Here is a 23,317-nt window from a genome sequence, read left to right as displayed (position 1 = left end):
TCAATTGGGTTCAATGGTGTTTCTCCTTAGTCACGAGGATGTCCAATATAATCAGGGATCAGGAAATGGCTAATCAGGGGTATTACGAGTACGCGTGGTTGTATCCGGAACATTACTTTGCACGGTGTATGCGACGCGACTCCCCGAGCGGTGGGTGACCGGTTGACGCGATTACAAAGATTGCTACTCGCTCGTATGCCTGACTTTTGACTTTTCAACATTATCTTGATCACGCAGACCTGTCTTTCAACTTCAACGATTCTGATAGCTTGCATACCTTCTATCTTGTCTCACATTTTGGTCATTCCCCTCACATGCTTCCTGCCTTCTCATCAATAGCATAGCTCCACATTCAAGTAGGTGGTCTGACCAAATTCTGCCCAGTCCAATAGACGCCATGGCCATCGCGTCTCCATCAGCTAGTCCGGCTCGAGCTAGTCTCAGGCGCTCAGCTTCGCACAGAAAGATCGTAGACGTGGATCTCACGGTGGACAGTGAGGCTGACGGGGACTCTGTCAGACCACTCAAGACCGCTCCCGCGAACGGGGTGAAGAGGAAGCGAGTGAGTTGTGGCTTGATTATGACCACTTGTCATCTATCAACTTTACATACAAGCTGACTTGAACTTGAACTTCTCCTTCGAATTCCAGATTGAGCTTTCAGTCACTCCCGAATCTGAGCAGGAAGCAAACCCCCCTTCAGGTCCAGTTTCAGCTCCGTCTTCGGATACCGATGACGGGCTAGATGACGAAGAGTACGAAGTGGAATATATAGTAGATTCGCGCTACATCAAATTCCGGGGCAAGAAGAACTTGGAATACTTGATCCACTGGACTGGATATTCGAAGAAAGACAGATCATGGACCCAAGCATCCCAATTCGAAAACGATGATCCGCCCGTATTGGCATATTACCAAAAGAACCCCACGAAACCGGGAGCAGAATCCATATTGGGTGCTGAGGCTCTATCGCAGATAACCCGAAATGCAGCTTCGCTGAACGAAGCGACGGATTCGCCCGCTTCATCGCGTCCTTCCAAGAACACCTCGAAGCCCACTCCTGATCGATCAAACGTCAAGTCCGCCGCAAAGCAAGCAGATTCATCTTCAACAAGGCGCGATGCATACACCAACGGAAATAGCAGCCATTCTCAAGGTGAACATACCGATGCTAAATCTCAGAAGCAAGTGCGAGAGAAAGAGAAAGCGCAGGAGAAAGAGAGAACGCCGAATAACAAAAAACCTAATCCTGCGCTAGGTATAAAAGGATTCTTCACCATACCGGACAAGAAAACACCTACTAAATCCTCAGCTTCCACATCAAAGGATAAAGAAAACATCGTGCCCACTCCAGATCCTTCGTCTGATATCGATACCGACTTCAAGATGCATAACGCTTCTTCAGCAAGATCGACCCCACGCCGATCTATCGCTAAGAAAACGGAAACGGAAATGGCTTCCAAGAGGAAGGAGAAGAACATGGCTAAAGCCAAGGAACCCCCTGCAAAGAGGCGGAAAGCAGCTACGCCTGACGAAGATGAAGAGGAACGACAGTCCTCGAGTGACGATGATGCGGGAAGCGATTTCGTCATGGACGATGAGGAGGAGGATGGGCACGATAAGGCTGCGAGCGATGATGATGATGGGGATTTCAAGTCTGATGCTGAAAGCGAAGCTGCCGATGAAGAGGATGAAGACGAGCCTGAAGAAGAGGGTGAGGAAATCTGTTGCCCTCATTTCCGTAACTCTTATATCCATCCGTCCAACAGGTTGTGCGGCGGTATCGGCGCAATCGGGCAGAAGCTGATTGTTTGCGACATTGCGACATGAACAGAAGTCAAGAAGTCAACGTCGAGAAAGGTCGGTGGCTGGAATGTCAAGGTGAAAGCACCCAAAAAGGCTCCTGTCAATCTGTAAGTTTCTTCATACTCAGCATACTGTATACACCTTGACAATCCCCAAAGCGTTGCATGATCGCTGATATTCACGTGCTTGCAGCAATGGCTATAAAACCGGTGTGAAACCCCTTGGTCAGAAGCTGGATATCAGAAATGCTATCAAGGCTATGAGCGAGGATCTTCCCCCCATGAATGACATTGAGATCATGTTTGATCATCTGGTGTCCAGGGTGAGTCTCACAGCGATGCGCCTGAGGCGAATGACTGATGGTATTGTGTAGATGCCGGATATAGTCCAACTTGTGAAGAGACTCAATGGCAGGAAATTGAGAGTGGCTACTATGTGCTCGTGAGTTGTTGTATTTCTTTGGATTTGGCTTGGTGCGAAACTAGGTCGGCTAATGCTAGCCGGATCTAGGGGTACCGAGTCACCTCTTCTTGCACTCAACATGATAGCCAAGGCTATCAAGGCCCAACATGATCTCACCCTGTCCTTTGACCACGTTTTCTCTTGCGAGATCGAGCCCTTCAAACAAGCATATATCGAACGGAACTTTTCTCCCCCTGTCCTATTTAGAGATGTAACCGAGCTGGGAAAGAAGAAGGCGCATACAGCATATGGTTCCTTGGTGGAAGTACCCGGAAACGTCGATGTGAGCACTTCTGATGTTTACGATCCCGTGACCGAGCTGACGTGCCCAAAACTGCAGATACTCATCGCTGGAACGTCTTGCGTCGATTACTCCAACTTGAACAACGTGCAGCAGGATATCGATGCCAACGGTGAATCTGGTAGGACATTTAGGGGAATGTTACAATGGGTCAAGAAGCATCAACCGCCCATTGTCATACTAGAGAACGTGTGCAACGCACCCTGGGACAAGGTCGTTGGATACTTCGCTCAGATTGACTATGATGCACAATTCACTAGGTAAGCTCGATATAGACTTATCAGAATATCAAGCTGATATCATCTTAGGCTCGATACGAAAGAGTTTTACATTCCTCACACCCGAACTCGAGTCTACCTTTTCGCGACGCCTTGCAAGAAGAATGACAATTCCCATCTCGCCGACAAGTGGGCCAACGTGGTCAAAGACCTTCGTCGACCGTGGTCTTCTCCGTTTGAAGCTTTCCTCCTTCACACCGATGACCCCAACATCCATCGGGCCAGACTTGATCTCGCTTCGGCTAAGGAGCAGAAGGATGGTACCCAGCGAAAGGCGACCGATTGGGGAAGATGTGAATCTCGACATCATCGAGCGAGACAAGATGAAGCTTTGGGTATCTTGCGGCCTCTGACCTCGTGGCAAGAAGCCGGAGTATGTAAAGGATTGGACTGGACTTGGAACGACTGGCTGCTTGCGCAAACGGAAAGAGTGTTGGACTTGCTCGAAATTTCGACCTTGCGAATGGCTAAAGAAGGCACAGATTCAGGTTTCAAAGCTTGCATTTGGAATGTCAGTCAAAATGTCGATCGTCAAGCTGGCTCGTCCAAAACCGCTCTCGCTTCTTGTCTCACTCCCAATATGATTCCTTGGGTGACTACTCGAGGTGGACCAGTCACAGGCCGAGAAGCCCTCGCTCTTCAAGGTATACCAGTGCGAGAATTGCTGTTGACGAGTGAGAACGAAGATCAATTGGCCGATCTCGCAGGAAATGCCATGACAACCACAGTCGTTGGCGCCTCGATGCTCGCCGCACTCAAGATCGCTGTGGACCGGATATCTGCCGGACAGAATGCTATAGCCGACGCAGCCAAAATCGAAGAAGAAGCAGCTATCAACGATGATTTGGTGTCTAAGCGGATTGTGGGAGAGGAGAACTTGGAAAAGCATGATCTTGATTTGGCCAAAGTTGCTAAAGCCGACTTGCAAGAAATCCTAGACTTGGCCGAAAGGTCTTCGAAACATTGTCAATGCGAAGGTCAATCTGGAACAGCCTCACCAATTGAAGAGTGTTCAGCGTGTGGTTACAGGGCATGTAAGGCTTGTGGCGGTAGACCAGATCACCACTATGTCCCATGTCAGAATGTTCGAGTCGAACCGACCGATTTCGAAAAGCGATTCAAGGAGCTGTTACCCATGCGAGTCAAGATTGCTGGAATTACTCAATCTTCCTTATCGATAGTCAGGCAAAAAGCGAAGGAACTGGGTAAAGGCACCGTCGACGAGAAAGATTGGAATTTATGGAGTCAAGCCGTCATCGAAGGCGTCAACGATGCCGAATTCAGGTTTAGGTATCTCAAGCGTCAATACACCTGGACCGCCGTATATGAAGCCCCCAACGCAACATTGGACTTATTCTTGCAAGGCCAGACACCTGAATGGCGATTGACCATCAAAGCCCCGCCAACGGAAAATAACAATAGTAGACTTCGAGCGTTACTCCTTCATCCTGTCGCCAGGCTACGATTCGATACGAAAGGTCAGGATGTATTGTGTGGACCATGGGAACTTTGCGTTCCATCCCGACAATCATTCCAGGTCGAAGTTAACGGTAGAGGAAAGCTTGTGCCGACTTGGCAGGCTGCGTTGGGTCTTCAAGCTGGCTTGGAGAAAACTCAAAGATGGTCCCAAATCGAATTTGTTCTTCCTCAAGAAGCCGAGGCGGCCCTTGACCGGAAACTATCAGGAACCTACACGCTCTTACCTAAATGTGGACAAGCGATGTCATCACTTCATAAAAAGGACACTGAGCCAGCCGATAAAGGATTGGCTCAGATGTATTTCTTCTTGGACCCCACCAGGTGTGGTGAATCGGATGATGACTCTTATGTCTTCTCGACCTCCATCGAAAGAATAGATTATGGGACGGAAAGAGCTGTTCTGGCTGTGTTGGAACCCAAATGGAGGGAAAGCTCAAAGGCCCAACAGCAAGTCCGACTTGATATACGAGGAGGTTGGGTAGTCTGCGAGCAGGCTCACTTGACTGCGGTGGGCGGAAATACCATAGTGGTCGCTCCGCAGGATCAGTCTTCGCAATCGATCAAACGAGATACCGCTACCTTCGCCATTCCACCTTCAGCTGGCTCCATCTCGGTCAACCTTACCAACGAAGGATGTACGCACGCATCGGCGCTGTTGTCATGCCGGGTTCCTATTGATCCTGCGCATTCGGAAAGCATGTGGAGACCCAACACATGGGGTGAAATCGACTTGCTCCACCAGGGAAATGCTACATTCTCAAACCTCGCTTGGATCACTGAACGTCTGCCACCTCTTGACGGTCTGAGTAAATGGACGGCATTAGCTGATATCAATGTGAGCTATTCGTTACCGTTCCGTTTAGCGATGATTTTGACGAACAGCTGATATATTTTTGGTGATCGTAGGCTGAAGGCTCCGCCTGCGAAAGATGTGCCCCTCGACCACCTAAGATCCACTGGATCAAGAAAGCTGGAAAGCTGAACAAGAACGGCGGAAAGACGAAAGCCACTATTATCGCATTCGAGGATAAGCTTGAAGCCGGCCGCTACGAACATGCCCTCAAGAACCGACCTGCTCCTTTCGTCGTGCAGCTACGACTTGACAAGGACATTGGATCGTTCCGGATCGGTCTCAACATTGTCTCTCTTGCTCACCGGGCTCTTTCTCGTTTGCCCGTTAACGCGAACAAAGGGCAAATCAAGCTCTCCTGGAAACTCACACCTGGTCAGGTCGCTGACGTGCCCGAACCACCTCGAGTATTCATCTTACCCAGTAACAAGCGGGATCCCGAACATGCTCAACCAGAAGGCTTCAAGCTACCTCTAAGAGTCGAGCAATTACGATCCTTATGGTGGATGAAAGAGCAGGAAGCCGCCACGGGTAAGACGCACACATTCGTCGAAGAAGAGATCTCCGAGGCTGCTCTTCCCTCTTTAGGATGGAGAGCAGAAGGAAAAGCTGAAAGACCAGTGATGATCAGAGGAGGGGTCATAGCGGACCAAGTCGGATATGGAAAGACCATCATTTCGCTTGCCCTCATCGCCGAATCGAAGAACTTGCCTGCTCCAGATCCCGCACCTCGTGGATTGATCGACTTGAAAGCTACCTTGATCGTTGTACCTGGTCATCTGAGTAAACAATGGCCCAGCGAGATCACAAGGTTCACAGGCAAGATGTTCAACATCATTGTCATCCAAAATATGAGAGACCTGCAATTAAAATCCATCTCAGATCTGTCGAAGGCGGATATCATAGTGATGGCCTCCGAGATATTCGAAGCGGATGGGTACTGGGAAAGATTCGAGTACCTCAGTTCACAACCTGAGGATTGGTTGAACGATAAACAAGGAGGAAGATTCTTCTCGGATCGACTCGAGACTGCCTATTCGACTTTGAGGGATCAAGTTCAAGTTTTAGCAGAAGACGGTTCAGAGGTACTTCAACAACAGATGAAAGACCGTCAAAGATCGCTGAAAGAAGAATCTGAGAAGAAGAAAGAAGCGCATAAGACCTCAGAGTTCGGCAAGAGAATGAAGGGGAAAGCCTATAGAGATAAATACGATGATGTATCCTCGGCATCGAAGAAAAAGGGTAACAAGACCACCGTGGAGGATATAGAGAAGTGGGAAGCCTCTGAAGGCGAGGAAGAAAGTGTAAGCTTCGATTTTCAATTTAATCATTCCTCCTCTGCCGATCTGCATACTGATGGATCCATTTCAGGAGGACGAGGATGAATTAGCTGCTGTACCTGTTCCTACATTCAGAAATGCCAAAGGCACGGAGTCTTTCGGCAACTCGAATGTCCACGACAACTATAAGAAATTAGCCTGCCCCGTCATGCATATGTTCAGGTAAGCCGGTCACATGCAGTGGCGAGAAGACGAAAGCTAATGAAGAACCCTACAGGTTCCGTCGAGTCATAGCGGATGAATTCACCTATCTTGACAAGAAATCTCTTGCTGCACTACTTCGACTTTCCTCTTGCTATAAATGGGTTTTATCGGGCACACCGCCCGTCAGCGATTTCCCAGCTATTCGAAGGTGAGCCTTTTCTCCGGTCGGAGTATACATTGGAGTGCTCATTTGCGTTATGCTTTTAGTATCGCGGCTTTCATGGGTATTCACCTTGGTATGCCAGACGATGCTGAAGGAAATGCACAAGCTCAAAAAGCTAGGGCCAAAGAACAAACCCAAGCTGAAAAGTTCCATGCTTTCAGAGAGATTCATTCACAAGCTTGGCATAGACGACGAGATGACCTGGCGCAAGAGTTCTTGAATGTCTTTGTCAGACAGAATATTGCCGAGATAGATGATATACCGACCGTCGAACATATTCACGAGATCAAGCTGCCTGCTTCGGAGGGAGCGGTATATCTTGAGCTGGAACACCACCTGCAAGCTTTGGAGATGCAAGCGTAAGTCTACGTGACGAGAATTTGCAGGCAGGCTTTACTGATCTCGTCTTTCGTACTAGTCGGCGAGAAACCAAGTTCAAGAATGTCACTCAAGGTGATCGAAATGCGCGACTCGAAGAGGCTTTAGTTGATTCCAAAACAGCCGAAGAAGCTCTTCTCAAACGATGTTGTCACTTTACCCTGGATCTGACGGACAAGAAGCGAGATGCCAAATCAGCTCAAGAAGCTTGCGAACACATCACTGGAGCTAGATCCAAGCAGCTGATAGGCTGTGAAGAAGATTTATACCGATCTATCAACGAAGCAGTGGCATTACATTGCTATATAAAGAAGAAGGGCGGATTCGGACCTTCGACTGAAAAGCAACACTTCAAGGAATGGGTTGATGATTCGAGCGATCCTGCGAAACATCAAGGTGATTCCGAAGCGGCCGAAAGGTTGATCAAGGTCTTAGCCAAGTGCGGAATCAAGAATGGAGTCATCCCTTCTGATCCTGTCAACGGCAAGGCCGCCAAGGTCGAGAAAGGTGGAAAAGTCGATGATGTCAAATGGCAATTACGGGAACAATCGCACCTTCTGCGAAAGCTCTCGAAAGAATTAGTAGCCAGAGTGAGGTCTTTACGGTTCTTCGAAGTTGTTCGAAAGCTACAACGCAATGGATCAGAGGCAAGAGCGGTGTTAGAAGCTTCTGAATGCGGACACAAACCATCTACTCATCCAGAGAAAGAGATGTCGGTCTTGTCCTGCTGTGGACATGTGTCATGCTTGGAATGTATGACTCGCTCGGCCGACCAACAGCGCTGTGTGAAAGGATCCGACTGTCATTCCGCTGTTCGACATACGAATATCGTCAAGGTGAAATCGCTCGGTATAGAAGGCGAATTATCTTCTGGACGATTCGGTGCCAAATTACAGAAATTAGTCGACCTGATACATTCCATCCCTACGAATCAACGCATTTTGGTCTTCCTCCAATGGGAAGATTTGGCAGGCAAAGTATCCGAAGCGTTGACTTCTGGCAAGATCTCGCATGTGACGCTTAGTGGATCAGTAAAAAGTCGAGCGAACACGTTGGACAGATTCCAGCAGTCGGATCCGGACGATACGACCGACGACCGTGTGCTCTTACTGAAAGTCAACGATGCCAGTGCTGCCGGATCCAATTTGACGATCGCCAACCACGTCATCTTCCTCGGACCGTTATTCACCAACTCCTTGTTAAACTACCGAGCGGTAGAGACTCAAGCGATCGGTCGAATTAGACGATATGGTCAAGAGAAGAAAGTACACATCCATAGGCTCTTAGCACTGGACACGATCGATATGACGATCTTCCAGAGTCGGAGGGCAGAGTTGATGGCTAAGCCGGATTACGAGGTGGTGCCCTTGGAAGAATACAAGGGGAAGAAGATCGTACCTAAGAAAAAAAAGGTACAAAATGAAGATCCGGTCGGAGTTGAAGTTGAAGTTGAGGTTGAAGTCAGAGTCAGTCCGAAGAAGGCTAGGATGATGAACGGCTTGAATAGTAGTCAGAGTGAACCTATTGAGATTGATTAGTTGGCTGTCCGAGATCAGCCGTTCGTTGTACACAATATATACACATATGTATTCATATTCATAACAGTTGGTTTTGGTTTCGTGCATTCTCGCGCAGCGGTGATTTTATCTGGCTGGTGGGTCACAAAGGATGCACAGATGCATAGCGTAGTTTGCCATAAGCCCTAAGCCATAGGACAAAAGTCGATTATCTCATCTCTTCTTGGACTTTTGAGCGGTAGCCTTGTCCATGGCATGCTCATCGAAATCTTCCCTGTGTACATGATGAGATACGAGTCGCGAGTCAGTCAGTCAGTCAGTCAATGGCCAGAGCATCCAATGGGGACCAAACTTGGAATTCCGAGTCCCGAGTCTCGAGTCTCGAACCCTGAACCCGGGATTTGAGGGTTGATCTCAGAACTGAATGAAACTTAGGACTCACCCGTAATCGAATCGGATTTCTTCGCCAATCTTGATAGAGCGAGCTGTCGAGTGTCAGTGTCCCAAGAAGAGATAGGTGATCGCAGAAATCATGTCAGTACCTGGCTTCCCAGTCGAAAGGGCCGATGCTCTCGCGGGCGGACGCCAAGTTGGAGAAAAGTGGAAAGACCTGCGGACGCACTCGCTCGAAAGATGATTCTAGGTTCATTGTTCACGACAATGGCTAAGAGCGCGCACGCAAGATGGAGGAAAGGAAGGGAAGGAAGAGAATCGCAATGACATCGACACACCGATTCAGCAGCTCATCCACACAACCAAATACACCATCTAATCATTTGTATGTGGTACTGGGGTTGGCGGATGAACTCACTTCGAGCAGCGATGTTGACCGCATTGCCTTTGGCGCTATTGAAATATCTTGTCAGGTTTCCGTAGAAACCAGCATCGACCTCTGAGTCGGCTCCCAGGCGAAAGATGTACTGTCGACCTATTTTGTCCTGTGCATGGTGATTTATTGACTGAGCGATTAGCTGCTGAAAGCAAATACGCTACAGAGGAATACAACGAGTGCTACTTGCATCTCAGAATCGCGGGCTCAGGAAAAGGGTGGAACAAAGACAGGATGAAACTCACGTTGATCTGACTGGTGATACAAAGTGTGACCGTAGAATCAACAACACGTCGTCAACATCGCATTCCATGTTCCTGGATAATGATGATGAGAAACAATCATGCACCGCCGACTCACTCTCGCCTTAATCCTTCAGCAGACGAGATGACCTCGCCTATGTATTCTGCGAATCCGAGATCACTCAGTCCTCTTCATTCGTCGGAAGACATAGCCCACGGATCCACTCACCACCGATCATACGTTCCTTCTCGATATACTCCTGAGCAAAGATACCATATCCCGAGACAGGGCTGATGCCAACGATGATTTTCTACGCAAGTGGTCAACGGCCAGAATGAAGCGCCAGTGTGATGTCCCGACTTACGGGCCAAATAGCTTTTTGCAGATCCACATTTCCACATATACTCAGTGTTCCCTTCCCGCTCCCCGCTAAAAGTGCATCATATTTGTGTTCTCTAGCATCTTGCAACTCTTCCCTGCATTGAGCGATGTCTCTCAGCTTTAGTGCTCATCTATTCTGAGCAGATTGAGCTGGGAACAGCAGACGAGACGATACTTACGCAGCACCGCATGGTCCACATAACTCCGGATCACATTCCCTGCTCATTTTAGCACAAGGACATTTATCCGGCAGACAGACTGCTTTGCCAGGCCGATGGCCATTGGCCACTTCCGCTGCACTCGTAAGCTTGTAGCACTGGCATCCCTTGAACCGTCTCTCGCAGTCCCATGAGCACTACGCAGCATGAAAGATGATCATGCATCTATTAGCAATTCACCCATGGTCGGTCCGCCTGCTGAACCCTGGACGAAAGGACAGGGAGAATGATGATGATCATAACTCACACCGCAATTCCTACCGCACATCCAATTTTCCTTAAAGCACCAGCAATCCGCGGTAGAACACGGTCCAGGATGATTACACTCCTGGTAATTCGGAGCCACTGTCGGTCCGACGGTATGTATGCCCGTTGTTACTCTCAACTTGAGCCGCGGGACCGTTAGAACGGTCGCAGCCGGGACTGCAATCGTAGTGGACGTCAAATCCGTCGTGAGAGTGGGCGCAGGGGTAGTTGGGTCTTTCAGTGTGAGGGCAAGAATCTGGACGACGACCTCTCGGCATGTCCGCCCATTGGTAATTAACCTGAGCGTACAGAGATCGTCTCCCTCCATCGGTTGATCGGACCCCATGATCTCGACCAAGGACTGTATCTCTCCGTCGGGCCAAATTGCGGCCTGCGCAGCTTGATCCCTCAGGCTGTCGCGCCTGACGAGACTGTAGCATTCCGCAGAGCACGGGTCAGGGTTGGAGGGGAGTCTGGCTCGGGTGCGCGGGATGTAAGACAGGTGGATCGGTTTTTGCCTTGCGCTTGAAGAGTGAAGCGAGAGGTGATTGTTTTCCAAAGCACCTAACACGCGCCTGTTTAGCAAAACAATCTAGAGCAGGGCCGTGGGATAGTCTTGAGTGTGCCCTTGGTTGTTGGTACGGACGAACTCACTATGCCTCGGGCATCCATACATCGTACAACCTGGTCTTCCGCACCAAAACTCGCCATAGTCATCCATGTTTACTTCCTCATCTGCACTATCTTGATCGACAGCTAGAGGCTGATTCCATTTCCTCTTTGACGGTCGCAACGGAGTAGCCTGCTCCGACTCAGTATGTGATGGTTCGAGGGGGAAGGGCGGCAAGTCTCGCGAGAGATCAAGGTTCTCGATTCGGGCCACCTCCAAAGGCAGTATCCTGGTATTGTCGATCTCTTCAGACGTGATTCGATCGCTGAATTTGTCGCGTATTCTCGCCAATGCTTCCACTTGTATAATATCGACTATTACCCAAGTTGAAGGAAAAACATAATCAGGCTTGACTTTCAGCATCAGGCTTGGAATGAGAGCGAGCTTGATGGTACTTGCGCTGACTCACCATTCGGATCCCTCCACGTTCCAGTCCATGATGTCCTGCAACCGAAACTTTCATGATACTTGTCCTCATCGAAATCTTCCGGATTCTCAAAGATCGGTATGAACGGCATGGATCGTTCGTCCTCCTTGTAGACATTCGCTTCCCCAGCTATACAGAAGCAGTACGGGGGTAACGTTTTCACGTCCTGCGTAGGACCGAGGATGTACCGCCCTTCTTTTGGGGTCATCGATGCGGGCGAAGTCGTTTGAAACATATTTAGTCGCTTTGCCGCTGTCACAGGTGCAAAGTGTCTGCCTCGAATTTGAGGGGTCTTGCTGCTATTGCTACTGCTTCTGCCCGCCTTCGGTCCAACGTCGCTTTTTTTCTGAGTTGGAGCTGGTTTGATGTACAATGAGTATTTGCTGGATTTAGGTGTATTGCTGATTATTGCTCCTTGATATCCCAAGAATTGGTTTGTCTCATCCTCTCTCTCTCCCTCTTCCTGTTCTACCCGATCTGATCTGAAGCAATCCGGATGCAATTGGGCGGACTGACTTAGATCTTGATGATGACCTTGCGTACCCTCTTGCCCAGTGGCTGCCCCTGACCTGTCTCCTTCTTCCTGCTCAACCATTCGTCGAAGTTCCTCGCCCATCGATTGATGGTTCGCGACTATCTCTTGCTCCATCGCCAGAGCCCCTCTTTCCAGTTCTCCATTGATGATGGAAAGCGTGACGGGCGGCTTCCACTCGTAATAATCCCGCCATGTTTGGTCGAAGGTCTCCCTCACTAGACGATGTGTCTTCTCCAGACTGAGAGGCGGCTCTGGAGTCAAAGGCGGAGAACGAGTCGTAAGCATCTTATCAGGATACTGCTTCTTGCTTCTTCTTTTTCGGAGTATATTGTCCAGTCAATCGTCCCAGAGCTCAGAGCTAACTCGAACGATCGAGTGCGAGTATAACAATCCCTCAACTTTCAAAATCCACCCTTTCATCCATTGTTCTCGCGCACGCCAGAGGAGTTTTGCATCGGGCGTTCTATATCTTTTGCACTTGGTGGTCCACTGTATACCGCGTCATATCGAAGTGGAAATCTCCTAAATAAACCAAATGACTTCGATGATAGGTGAAATGTGAACAGTTTTGGAACGAAATGTTGAGTTTCTTGCGCGTACGAGATTGGTCATAAGCAGTGGAGGAAAATCAAAACAAACATCCCAATGGCTTGTCAGTCAAATTTCCGAGTCCAGGCAATCCTTATTGCTCCAGCATGCAGAATGATTATTGGATCATACGTATTCATGTTGATACCAGAAGTACATACAGAATAGCATAGCAACAAACGAGCCAATGGTATATTGGATTATCGTGCAGAGGCGTGTACAGCAGAATTAATCACCTCAAGGCAGAGAGAGCGAAAAGACGAATGGGTAAAGTAAAATACAACAATTGACGTGAAAGCTGCGTGTATCATGTGATTCGATGAGATGCTGATCGGATAGATGCTATGAGGGGGTGTAAGGTCTAGTATCGAGGGCCACCATTGGGAGTAGTCAGAGGAGTGATCACTCTCTTGACGCCTGTTCTGAATCTGATCGGCCCATCTTCCACTATACCTCCCACGTACTTTTCGATCTCCTCGTCTTGGTCGGCGACTTCGCCAGGTGGTAAGAAGGTAGGATCGAAATCTTCCCGCTTGTATCCCCATTTGCCGGGTAACCAGAACTCGTCGACAGCATTAGACTGTTGTTGTCCTCCCATACGTCTTTGTCTGAGGGTAAGTCGTTCCAGTTGTTTCTCTTTCTCCTGCCTTCTCATCGAAATGGAAGGCGAGAACAACGGTCCGGCGGAGGGCGCTGCGGGGGAATGCGATCGATTCCTTGATCCAGAAGATTTCGCGTGTGAGGAACTGACTGCTAAGGGGTACAACGATAATACTCCCGATCGATCCATCCAGTCTTCTATGGGTGCCAATTCAGTTTCTTTATGCAGGTCGGTAGTATTGAGAGTAATGCGAGATTGGGCTCTAAGAAGGGCAGAGCCGGACAAGAGTGTATTTCCCTCTTCATCGTAAGGGGTGACTAAGTCCGAGTGATGATCATCCGAAGCTGATTCAGTGCACGAGCTGTTCCTTCTCGATTGTTGCGCGGATTTAGGTAATTCGATGTCCTCCGGATTCGTCTTTAAACAGCACAGATCGCATACTCTCTCTTTGACGACTCTTCGTTTCCCCCCAACATCGGTGGTGATCAAAGAACCCCGCTGGGAAGAGTGTGATGAACAGAAGAGTTGGCCACATGCCCGGCAGTGATGTCTACGTGGGCCAATGAAGAAGTAGGTTGGTTGAGCAAAGTTGGCCGTGCATAACGGGTAGGTGCATAATGCTGAGTCGGCATCAGGCTAAGTAAAAAGCAACATGTCAGTCTCCCTTCTCTTTGCTGTGTTCACCGATTGTCCTCTAATTACTCACCTGCCATTTAGACCTGTCGATCACTTCACCAATCACTCCCGTTTGGGCAGTGGCTAATAGATCGGCACATATCTGTTTATTGTCGGACGCATCTGACAGTGGCGACGCAACATCGGCAACGGCAAAGTCAATCGAAGGCGAAGTAACCGGTTCCATGTTGAGGTAGTTGAGTCCGCTCGAAGACGACGCAACAGGTTGGACCCTATTTGGTCGAGATGGCGAGGAAGACACTCGAGAATGGGAAGAAGTAGAAAGATGTGTTGAACCATCTTGTTGACTGGTTGGTAGGCCTAACAACATGCATTTATAGTCAGCAAAAGGAGACAACACGATACGATTGGTGGATTCTCGTAATGAGCAACTAGCGCAAATGTCTTTTACGGCAAATGAAGAAGTGGTCACAACGGCCGAAGTGGGTTGATCTGATCGACGCTGACACTCACAAATGTCACTACCGGAACTACCTTTCGACAGGCAGAGCTTCTGTTGAGTGTGCTCGTGTTGTTCTAGCCATTGCGCCTGCGCTTGCTGTTGAGTTACCTCGTTCGAAGTCGGGAGTTGAGGGAGAAGGGACTCGGGTCGGTTCAATTGGAGCAAGGATGAATGGGACGAAGAGTGAGAAGACATAATGGTCGATAGTCAAGCGAAAGGAGTACAAAGGGATATTTCAATGCTATTATAGTTGTTGATGTTGTTGATGGTACCCGAGTCGATCAAAGACTGGTTGTGTGAACGAAAGGGAGAAGAATAGGACGGGGTATATGATGATGGGGTTGATAGTATTATACTACTGAGCAACAGGCGGTCATCCGTCTCCACTGATGGCCATATGGTCGTAAGACCACTTAGGCCAATGCTATGTATCCGAGATCCGACCTGAGTGGATTTAACAATGTTTTGGTTGGGCACTAAGTTACAAAGGTTACCCTAGATGTTGATGCTAAGGGTTTAAAAGGGACTTTGGATATCCCTTTCCTTCAATTACCATTTCTCGCTAAACCCATTGCTCCAATTGTTTAGTAGTTTAGTCGCTACGGTGAATATCGTTTCTTTATCCGAAGTCAATTATGTAAAAGGGTCTATCTGATCTAACCGGAAGTCCCTCCTTAAATCCCCCTGAAATCGACTGTGCCTTGTTGAAAGCAAAGTAACCGCTTTTTCCTTTTGACGCCGCGGTAGTTAGAACACGAGGTTGATTAATTATCGTAAGGGTTCGTCCTCTTTCCCTTTTCCAGGTCCCAAGTCAGCTTCATGTTCACCTTGAGCTGGGTATTCTGATTTTTCCATCCTTCTGAGATTGTCTCAGCCTGCAAAGCCAAAGATGAAGACGAACACCGAAAAGAAGAATAGATGCATCCTGGTCGGACTTTACGTTACTCCCTGGTATAACTCGATCATATAGGAAACCCACCAAGGGCAGTGAAAAATATATCCAGGAAACAGCAAATCCCGCTCGTGTGCGCGGCTGGATCATAGCATGCATGCATGCATGCACAGCCAATAACAACTGAACCCTTTCTACGCAGAAGCAGCAACAGAAGCAACGGAAATGACAAAAGTATAGGCCGAGCAAAGCCGTCGCAGTATTTTTAGCGGTAGTACGTACGGTATGGTACGGTATGGTTAGGCATATTTGAGTGACCTACGCACATCCCATCTATCCCAAGTGGCTTGATTTTTGATCGTAATCGATTCAAGCTAAAATAGCTTGATGATGAATGGACCCTCGACCCTCCTTCCGGGATGATCTATATGTACACTGTACCTAACAGCTGAACGATCACTGAAATGCCCTCTATCGCCGGTCGTGAACAGGAAAATGACAGGAGTAGTCGTGTGCATGTATGTCAAGTAAGAGGAGTGCGGCATCAAGCAGACGTTACGATATTATCTTGATCTTGATCTCATGTTTCTGATCAACACGAATTCAGGTCGGTTATCTGTGATCTGTGATCTGTGTGTGATATGGGATATGTGAAACGAAACTAACCTGATACCCTCCTTTCGGCTGGGTACCTTGTCCTTGATTATCACTCAAGCACAAAGCACAAAGCACAGATCATCGATCAGTTGATCAATGCATTCTTGACTGATCTTGGCTTGATCATGGGTGATGGTAGTGCGGCAATTAATTACCCTTACCATTACCGGTCAAAATAACGTCTAAAGACGATCAGACCCACTCATCACCGGACTCGGATTGGGACTAAACTTTAGATTCCATACCAAAAAGATCGTCGGTGCAATAATGAGTTCGGTATCAGCGCTATACTTTTTTTAAGCAGTCTATACTTTTCAGTCCATCTTGCTCCACTCGCAGCTTGGTTTCGTGGATGTATCTGAGGTTCAAGCTCAAGGTCAAGGTCAATTACAAGCACATGTGATAGTCCAGGTAGTGGAGATCATCGTTTTTGCTTGACTGGATACAGACGGTCGAATCACTGTGGAGCAAGTTGATACCGCTCTGACTGTTGGAGCGTTCGAGATATTATCCGTACAACCCGGATCCGCCAATTCGGACCCAAATTTCCTGCTCTTGCTTGCCAGGTCGAGCGTGGGCTTGTATTTCAATGTACTATTGTAAATGTAATGGCGAGTTGCTCATTGGTGAGTTTTGTGATTCTTCGATGACGCGTCATGTTTCGAGAAGGACCACATGCTCATACTCAAGCGGAAAAACAATAAACGAGGATCTCTACGAGTCTTGGGCTTGACCTCGTACTTCTACTATGGTCATCGATTCATCTCAGTGAGTGGCGCAAAAGTGTGGGAATCACCTGTCAAGCGATTATGGTTATGATTATGCAAGCAAAAAGTAGGGGAAAGGAATATTCTCCTCTTCATGCCCTGCGATGTCGAATATGGGAATCGTGGCATGCTCAGTTCGTCTTCATCGGCACATTTGATAGAACCGTGCTCAGTCCCGCATCTCGCTGGTCGTCTCTAGACGGCTTTCGTCGTTTTTCAAATCCAGCACAAATTCCTGCGAAAAGTCTTGGTATCTCTCAAGTCAACTCTTGACATTGTAACGGCAGTCAAAATGACGAATATCGAGAAGTCTTGGAACTCTTCACCTTCTCTTACCCTCTTACCAAAGAAACGTTATGATCTTTGACCTTGGCAAGAACAATTCCGTTAGTCTCGGCCATAGAGAGAAGGTACAGGAGTCAAAGCAGATTCGTCATCATCGGTCAAATATGGAGCATGCGGTGTTAAGAAGATCTGAAAGATACGGCCGGCGGTAGGCGGTATGCAAGCGTTATGCAACATAGAAGAACGTAACGAGCGTCGTACTAGCATTGGCGATGACGACGGACGTATGGACGTACGTGCGTCTACCTCACAGGCCGAAATTAAGCATTTTTCCATTTTTCCTGTTTTCCAGATTTCAGATTCACACCTCGTGCATTCCCGAGATTCTTGAACCGGGGTTGAAAGTTCGGGATCATGGGCATTAGTGAGGCGGTATTCACCGCTAAAGACAAAAACGAGTAAAATGGAGGGCGGATATAGGCATTTCTCACACGCGCCTGTCTCTACTTATTGTTTCTACGGTATCTACAGCTGCAGTGGAGTGAGGATGATCGACGATGCTCCGCAATGAGCAATGAGCATTCAGAGGCTTACTACTATGTAGACGATGGCATGTGTGTGTATGGACGTATGACCGGCCAAGTGACCTGAGCAGGTACACTTGTAATTGATGAACCTAGATCTCAGCGGGAGATAACGAGAAAACAAGATCTGACTGAACCTTAGATTTTGATATCTGTAGGTAAGTTAGTGAGGTACCCCCGCGCGTCGACCGCCATCCGTCAACCGTCAACCGCCAACCGCTCAGGAGCCATTTCGGTTCCGTCTGGCATCGTACATTGTAGGTACGGTGAACTTACTGGTCCTGACTATATCCATTCCTCCTTGATCTGCACCTGACTCGCCAGAGTTATGCATCCATAGATCTCGTGAGCACGGCGAACATAGTAAGAATCCAGCTAGCTATACTTGGTAACGGTAACAATCAACGGGAACGGGATTGATAAGACAAGGCAAATCACGGACTCAACACGACAGGAAAAGGAAGGAACGATGCAATCCTCAGATCCAGGCCACCTATTTCAGACGACTCAACAATTGAATCAGTCCAAGAACAGAGAGAAGAAATTGAAGGCGAGTGAGAAAGTCGGAGAACCGATAAATGTTAGTAGTAAAGTCCTGGATCTGGTGATCAGGGGACAAGAAGGATGGACGGGGGAAAGTGGGTTTCAAGCTAGGCGATTGGATTTGAGAGTGAGTCGGACTCCTCTAAGCGTTCGCTACTCAAGCATTCAGCATTCGAGCATACATGCGTACATGCACACACTTCCATCGCAAGATTAGCTGAAGGAGCCCAAGACCAGCGTCATCCTCAATCTCCAGGAAGTCAAGGAATGCTTGTCGTTTTTTGCTTCCTTCCCAGACGGGAACAAGTACTCGGACTGAGACTGACCTGGATCTTCTACTTCGTTTGTGCTAGACAGGCAAGACGATCAGGCTTTACAAAGGCCACGATGGCCCAGTAACGAGTATCGCGCTGCACGATATGCGCGACGCAGATGGTACGAAATGGGTAGCTCTTGTCACTGGATCATGGGATAAGAGTATCAAGATCTGGAATGCCGATGTGAGTGGTGTCAAACGCAAGTGTCCATCGGACTTGATTGGCTGACCGAACATCTTATGTTCATATTCGTCTAAGTCCGGCGAGCTGCTTCATACCCTCCAAGGCCACGTCGATTTCCTAAAATCATTATTAATCCTACCACTTCCTGTACCGGTATTACTGTCGACATCGTCTGATCGGACTGTCAAATTATGGGATCTCTCCTCCCTATCTTCTTCCTCTTCAGCCTCTTCCTCCTCGACTTCAACCTCTGATGCACCTCCGCGGTGTATACAGAATATCAAGGAGCATACTAGACCTGTAGAATGTTCGATATACAAGCTTGAAGTAGACATCAATGGAAAGCCAACTGGAGGGATTGATGTGTATACGGGAGACTCGTTAGGTCTGATCAAAAGATGGAATGTCCAAGAAGGCAAGTTGGTATTCAAAGAGGATTTGACCGGTCACGAGACGAGTGTGAATCAGTTGAGCTTGACCGAAGAGGGATTCTGGAGTGGTGAGTGCGAATCATGTCATCTCCTGATCTTCCCCTTTCTGAGTTGTTACCCTCAACTTGGGTTTTGACGTCATGTGATAGTGGAAGCTGATACAGACGTGTGATGGAACAGTCTCATCAGACAAATCAGCTATTTTCCATCCGTTCCACCCAAATTCATCATCGTCCACGTCTAGACCTAAGATCGTTCACCCTTCTTACGTGCGATCAATTTTACCTATCCCCGAAGAATTCCCTTTGTCCCAATCATTATTGCTCACTGGCTCAGAGGATGAGGATATACGTATATACGACGTTGAGCCTTTATCCGATGTAGGAGGATCTGGAAGCGGACCAGCCAAGTTGAAAGGGATCATACAGGGTCATTGTGGGGATGTCAATGTACTCAAAGCTTGGTATAGAGATGAAGAGGGGAAGAAGGGTTGGTATGTCGTTAGTGGTGGATTGGACTGTACGTTACGGAGATGGAATGTTCAAGGTGAGCAAAGCGAATCCGCCTGCTATCCAGCAAAAGTACAAGAGTCTGAGACCTTTATTGACGATTGATATACCACAGATTTGCTTAGTCCGCCTGTATTGGATTTTCAGCCGGAGCCGGAGAAGGAGGAGGTTGGTTTGACGGAGGAAGAAGAGAGGGAATTGGCCGAGTTGATGTCTGATGAGGACTAGGTTGTCTCGTCTCGATAATGTTATACCCTGCATACTTGAAATACAATTGAATATCATTTTGTACACTTTTGCATATGTCAGAATTATTTGACAGGTGACGAGTCACTCGGAGCGATTGTCGTCTACAAGGAGGGTCAATTGATGACGAAGTTGAACACTTTCACTACGATGAAGGGATTAAATCTGTCGCATAATGGTCATAAGGACACACCTCCGCCGCAGCCTCACAAATCATCTCCATGCATCTTACTTCCGTCTGCTAAGGAAATCTAAACTAATATCTATATGTAAGGGTCATAGTGACTCGCCGAATCATCGTAACCTCCTGACTGAACAAGAGATGTATTTACTCCAGGTGAGCCAAAGTTGAACCCTATGAATCATCGATCCACCACCACGTTTCAAAGACGCTCAGGATTTTCAACTCTCCCTGTTGTGTTCGTAGGGAGAGGATCATGAGGGGCGTTCTGTAGAAAAAAAATAGTTGAAGAAGAAGAAGAGAAGTAAGAGATTAATCACATCTACCTGTTTCTATATGGTTAGCGCGAATGACAATTCCTCAACTTTACTTTGGTTTTCTAAAATGTGACGTGGCATTAATTGATCTCAGCCTGGGTGAGTAATACTAATCCCCTGTTCGCAGATCGCCACCATATGCATCCTACTACGGCATGTTGAAAAGTTGAATTGGCGTCAAGGATCTGACCTACTCGTACTGACATCGCTTCATCTTCATCTTCATCTTCAACCGCAATCGACCCAAGGGGAAACACACCAAGATGATAGCTCCTCCGACATCGCAATCGGAATTACATCTCCTATGCGTCTCAGCAGTCGTCCGAGACCTTATAGCGACGTATAACGACGCCTCGACCTCGTCCAAGCCGATCCAACAACCGAACTTGACCGCCCTCCGACAGAAATACGCGGGCAAATACGGCTTGAGAGCTGTCCCTCGTCTGACGGATGTGTTGGCTGCTGTACCGGAAGAATGGAAAGATAGATTGAGGGGATGGCTCAAGGCGAAACCCGTCAGAACGGCCTCGGGGGTGGCGGTCGTAGCTGTCATGTGTAAGCCGCATCGATGTCCTCATGTCGCGATGACTGGAAATATCTGTGTGTGAGTTGGTTTCTGGCAGGTTATTCATCTTCTCTCTTGTCCCATTTCCATCCGCCTCCTTCTGCCTTCGCGGATATGCTCTTTCCTTATTTCTTCGATTCTACGTTTCCATACTCCCGCTCGTGGTCACTTCTCGTTTCTTCTCGTTCACGATCATTCCGTTGAACAGTGACTGATGAGGTCGACCACCATTGACAGATACTGTCCCGGAGGACCCGACTCCGATTTCGAGTACTCGACTCAGTCTTATACGGGTTACGAACCCACTTCCATGCGAGCGATCAGAGCGAGATATGATCCGTATGAACAAGCGCGAGGCAGGGTCAACCAGCTCAAGGACTTGGGTCATAGTGTAGACAAGGTTGAGATCATGTGAGTAATATCCTTTCTAGATCATATACACCTGTGGCTGGGGTATAGGCCTCTGCTGACAGATTGCGCTTCCGTCTCTAGCATAATGGGAGGAACATTCATGTCTATGCCCGAGGACTATCGCCACAAATTCGCAGCTGGCCTACACAACGCACTGAGCGGTCACGTAACGGACGACATCGATGAAGCTGTGAAATTCTCCGAACAATCAAAGATCAAATGTGTAGGAATAACGATCGAGACTCGACCGGATTACTGCTTGAAACCCCACCTCTCCCAGATGTTGCGATACGGATGCACGAGGCTAGAAATCGGTGTTCAGAGCGTGTATGAGGATGTTGCAAGAGATACGAATCGTGGACATACGGTCCGAGCTGTCTCAGAGAGTTTCCACATGTCGAAAGATGCCGGATACAAGATCGTGGCGCACATGATGCCTGATTTGCCCAATTGTGGGACTGAACGAGATATTTGGCAGTTCCAAGTGAGCCGATATCGATATTTTCGCTTACCAGTGTTTCGTACATTCGCTAAGCTACATGTGTGATTGATCCAGGAATTTTTCGAAAACCCCGCGTTTAGATCGGATGGTCTTAAATTATACCCCACGCTGGTGATCCGAGGTACAGGTGAGCTACCAGGATTTGGTCGGGTGATCATCATGAGCTTACTCGGATGTTGGTTTTTCCAGGTTTGTACGAATTATGGCGTACGGGGAAATACAAGAATTACCCGCCAAATGCCCTGGTGGATATCGTGGCTAGAATTATGGCTTTGGTACCCCCTTGGACGAGAGTGTATAGGGTTCAAAGAGATATACCCATGCCTTTGGTATCGTCCGGTGTGGAAAATGGAAATCTGAGAGAACTGGCTTTGGCTAGAATGAAAGATTTCGGTGCGGAATGTAGAGATGTGAGATATAGGGAGGTCGGTGTAAGTGGCGTTTCTCTTACCATTCCGTTCCGAACCAAATTCACAGCTTTGTCTGTTTTCTCATACTGATGTTTCGACGTATAGCTGCACGAAATACATAATCGAATCAGGCCGCAAGATCTTGAATTGTTACGAAGAGACTACGCGGCGAACGGAGGATGGGAGACGTTCCTCTCGTACGAAGATCCGGCACAGGATATCTTGATTGGGCTGTTACGTCTCAGGAAGTGTTCAGAGGACGGCACATTCCGAAAGGAGTTGGTAGGTATGGACGGAGGATGTAGTCTAGTCAGAGAATTGGTAAGTCGAGGTTCCTGTTCAGCATAATGTCCTTTCCTACCTGCTTCGATCGATTTGGTGGGTTTGGCTGATTATGGTTCGACCTTAGCACGTATACGGTACGGCCGCGCCTGTCCATTCGCGGGACCCGAAGAAATTCCAACATCAAGGAATCGGGACGTTGCTCATGGAAGAGGCTGAAAGAATCGCGCGAGAAGAACATGGGAGTGGGCGGATCGCGGTCATTTCGGGTGTAGGTACGAGGGATTATTATAGACGATTAGGGTATTTCTTAGATGGACCATATATGGTCAAGGATCTGTTGTATTAGATGGATGTGCTCCTTCTCTGTTGATTCGTTCATTCCCAGCTCCACCTGATTTCGATCTCTGTCTCTCGATGTGTAGTTACAACGCAATAGTGTGTATGCATAGACATGTAGATATGACTTGGATACGATAGATAATAGTGAATACAGCACACAGCAGGAGACTCAACTGCAGTACTCGTACAGGACGTTAATTCACAACGCATTAAACCTGATGACAAAGAGACAAGCAAGTC

The 23,317-nt window shown here is 48.1% G+C and overlaps 5 protein-coding genes across 5 annotated transcripts; 3 read left to right on the top strand and 2 right to left on the bottom strand.

Annotated features, from left to right (window-relative positions):
* Positions 1–397: 397 nt before the first annotated feature.
* Positions 398–8,798, top strand: I303_100755 (uncharacterized protein; the record flags this gene model as incomplete). The annotated part of the gene is made up of 13 exons (XM_065968194.1): positions 398–562; positions 651–1,713; positions 1,834–1,912; positions 1,998–2,127; positions 2,179–2,246; positions 2,316–2,550; positions 2,608–2,828; positions 2,877–5,160; positions 5,232–6,479; positions 6,547–6,677; positions 6,733–6,867; positions 6,927–7,241; positions 7,301–8,798. The coding sequence occupies 13 exons, from the start codon at positions 398–400 to the stop codon at positions 8,796–8,798; spliced, it is 7,572 nt and encodes a 2,523-aa protein (XP_065824266.1).
* Positions 8,799–8,990: 192 nt separating this feature from the next.
* I303_100754 (uncharacterized protein) lies at positions 8,991–12,611 on the bottom strand (the record flags this gene model as incomplete). Its single annotated transcript, XM_018404126.2, has 11 exons — positions 8,991–9,051; positions 9,220–9,262; positions 9,400–9,441; positions 9,589–9,623; positions 9,967–10,012; positions 10,078–10,159; positions 10,214–10,325; positions 10,410–10,585; positions 10,696–11,258; positions 11,349–11,678; positions 11,774–12,611. 11 exons carry the CDS (start codon positions 12,609–12,611, stop codon positions 8,991–8,993), a joined length of 2,328 nt encoding a protein of 775 aa, XP_018266780.2.
* A 664-nt stretch (positions 12,612–13,275) lies between these two features.
* I303_100753 (uncharacterized protein) lies at positions 13,276–14,848 on the bottom strand (the record flags this gene model as incomplete). The annotated part of the gene is made up of 3 exons (XM_018404125.1): positions 13,276–14,151; positions 14,222–14,511; positions 14,665–14,848. 3 exons carry the CDS (start codon positions 14,846–14,848, stop codon positions 13,276–13,278), a joined length of 1,350 nt encoding a protein of 449 aa, XP_018266779.1.
* Positions 14,849–18,307: 3,459 nt separating this feature from the next.
* Positions 18,308–20,049, top strand: I303_100752 (uncharacterized protein; the record flags this gene model as incomplete). Its single annotated transcript, XM_018404124.1, has 5 exons — positions 18,308–18,508; positions 18,735–18,881; positions 18,957–19,380; positions 19,493–19,858; positions 19,937–20,049. The coding sequence occupies 5 exons, from the start codon at positions 18,308–18,310 to the stop codon at positions 20,047–20,049; spliced, it is 1,251 nt and encodes a 416-aa protein (XP_018266778.1).
* A 779-nt stretch (positions 20,050–20,828) lies between these two features.
* I303_100751 (elongator complex protein 3) lies at positions 20,829–23,084 on the top strand (the record flags this gene model as incomplete). Its single annotated transcript, XM_018404123.1, has 7 exons — positions 20,829–21,169; positions 21,368–21,541; positions 21,623–22,025; positions 22,098–22,170; positions 22,233–22,474; positions 22,559–22,774; positions 22,863–23,084. The coding sequence occupies 7 exons, from the start codon at positions 20,829–20,831 to the stop codon at positions 23,082–23,084; spliced, it is 1,671 nt and encodes a 556-aa protein (XP_018266777.1).
* Positions 23,085–23,317: the final 233 nt, after the last annotated feature.

This window comes from Kwoniella dejecticola, chromosome 1, assembly GCF_000512565.2.
Source record: "Kwoniella dejecticola CBS 10117 chromosome 1, complete sequence".
NCBI classification, from domain to species: domain Eukaryota; kingdom Fungi; phylum Basidiomycota; class Tremellomycetes; order Tremellales; family Cryptococcaceae; genus Kwoniella; species Kwoniella dejecticola.
This window is presented reverse-complemented; position numbering and strand designations above follow the sequence as displayed.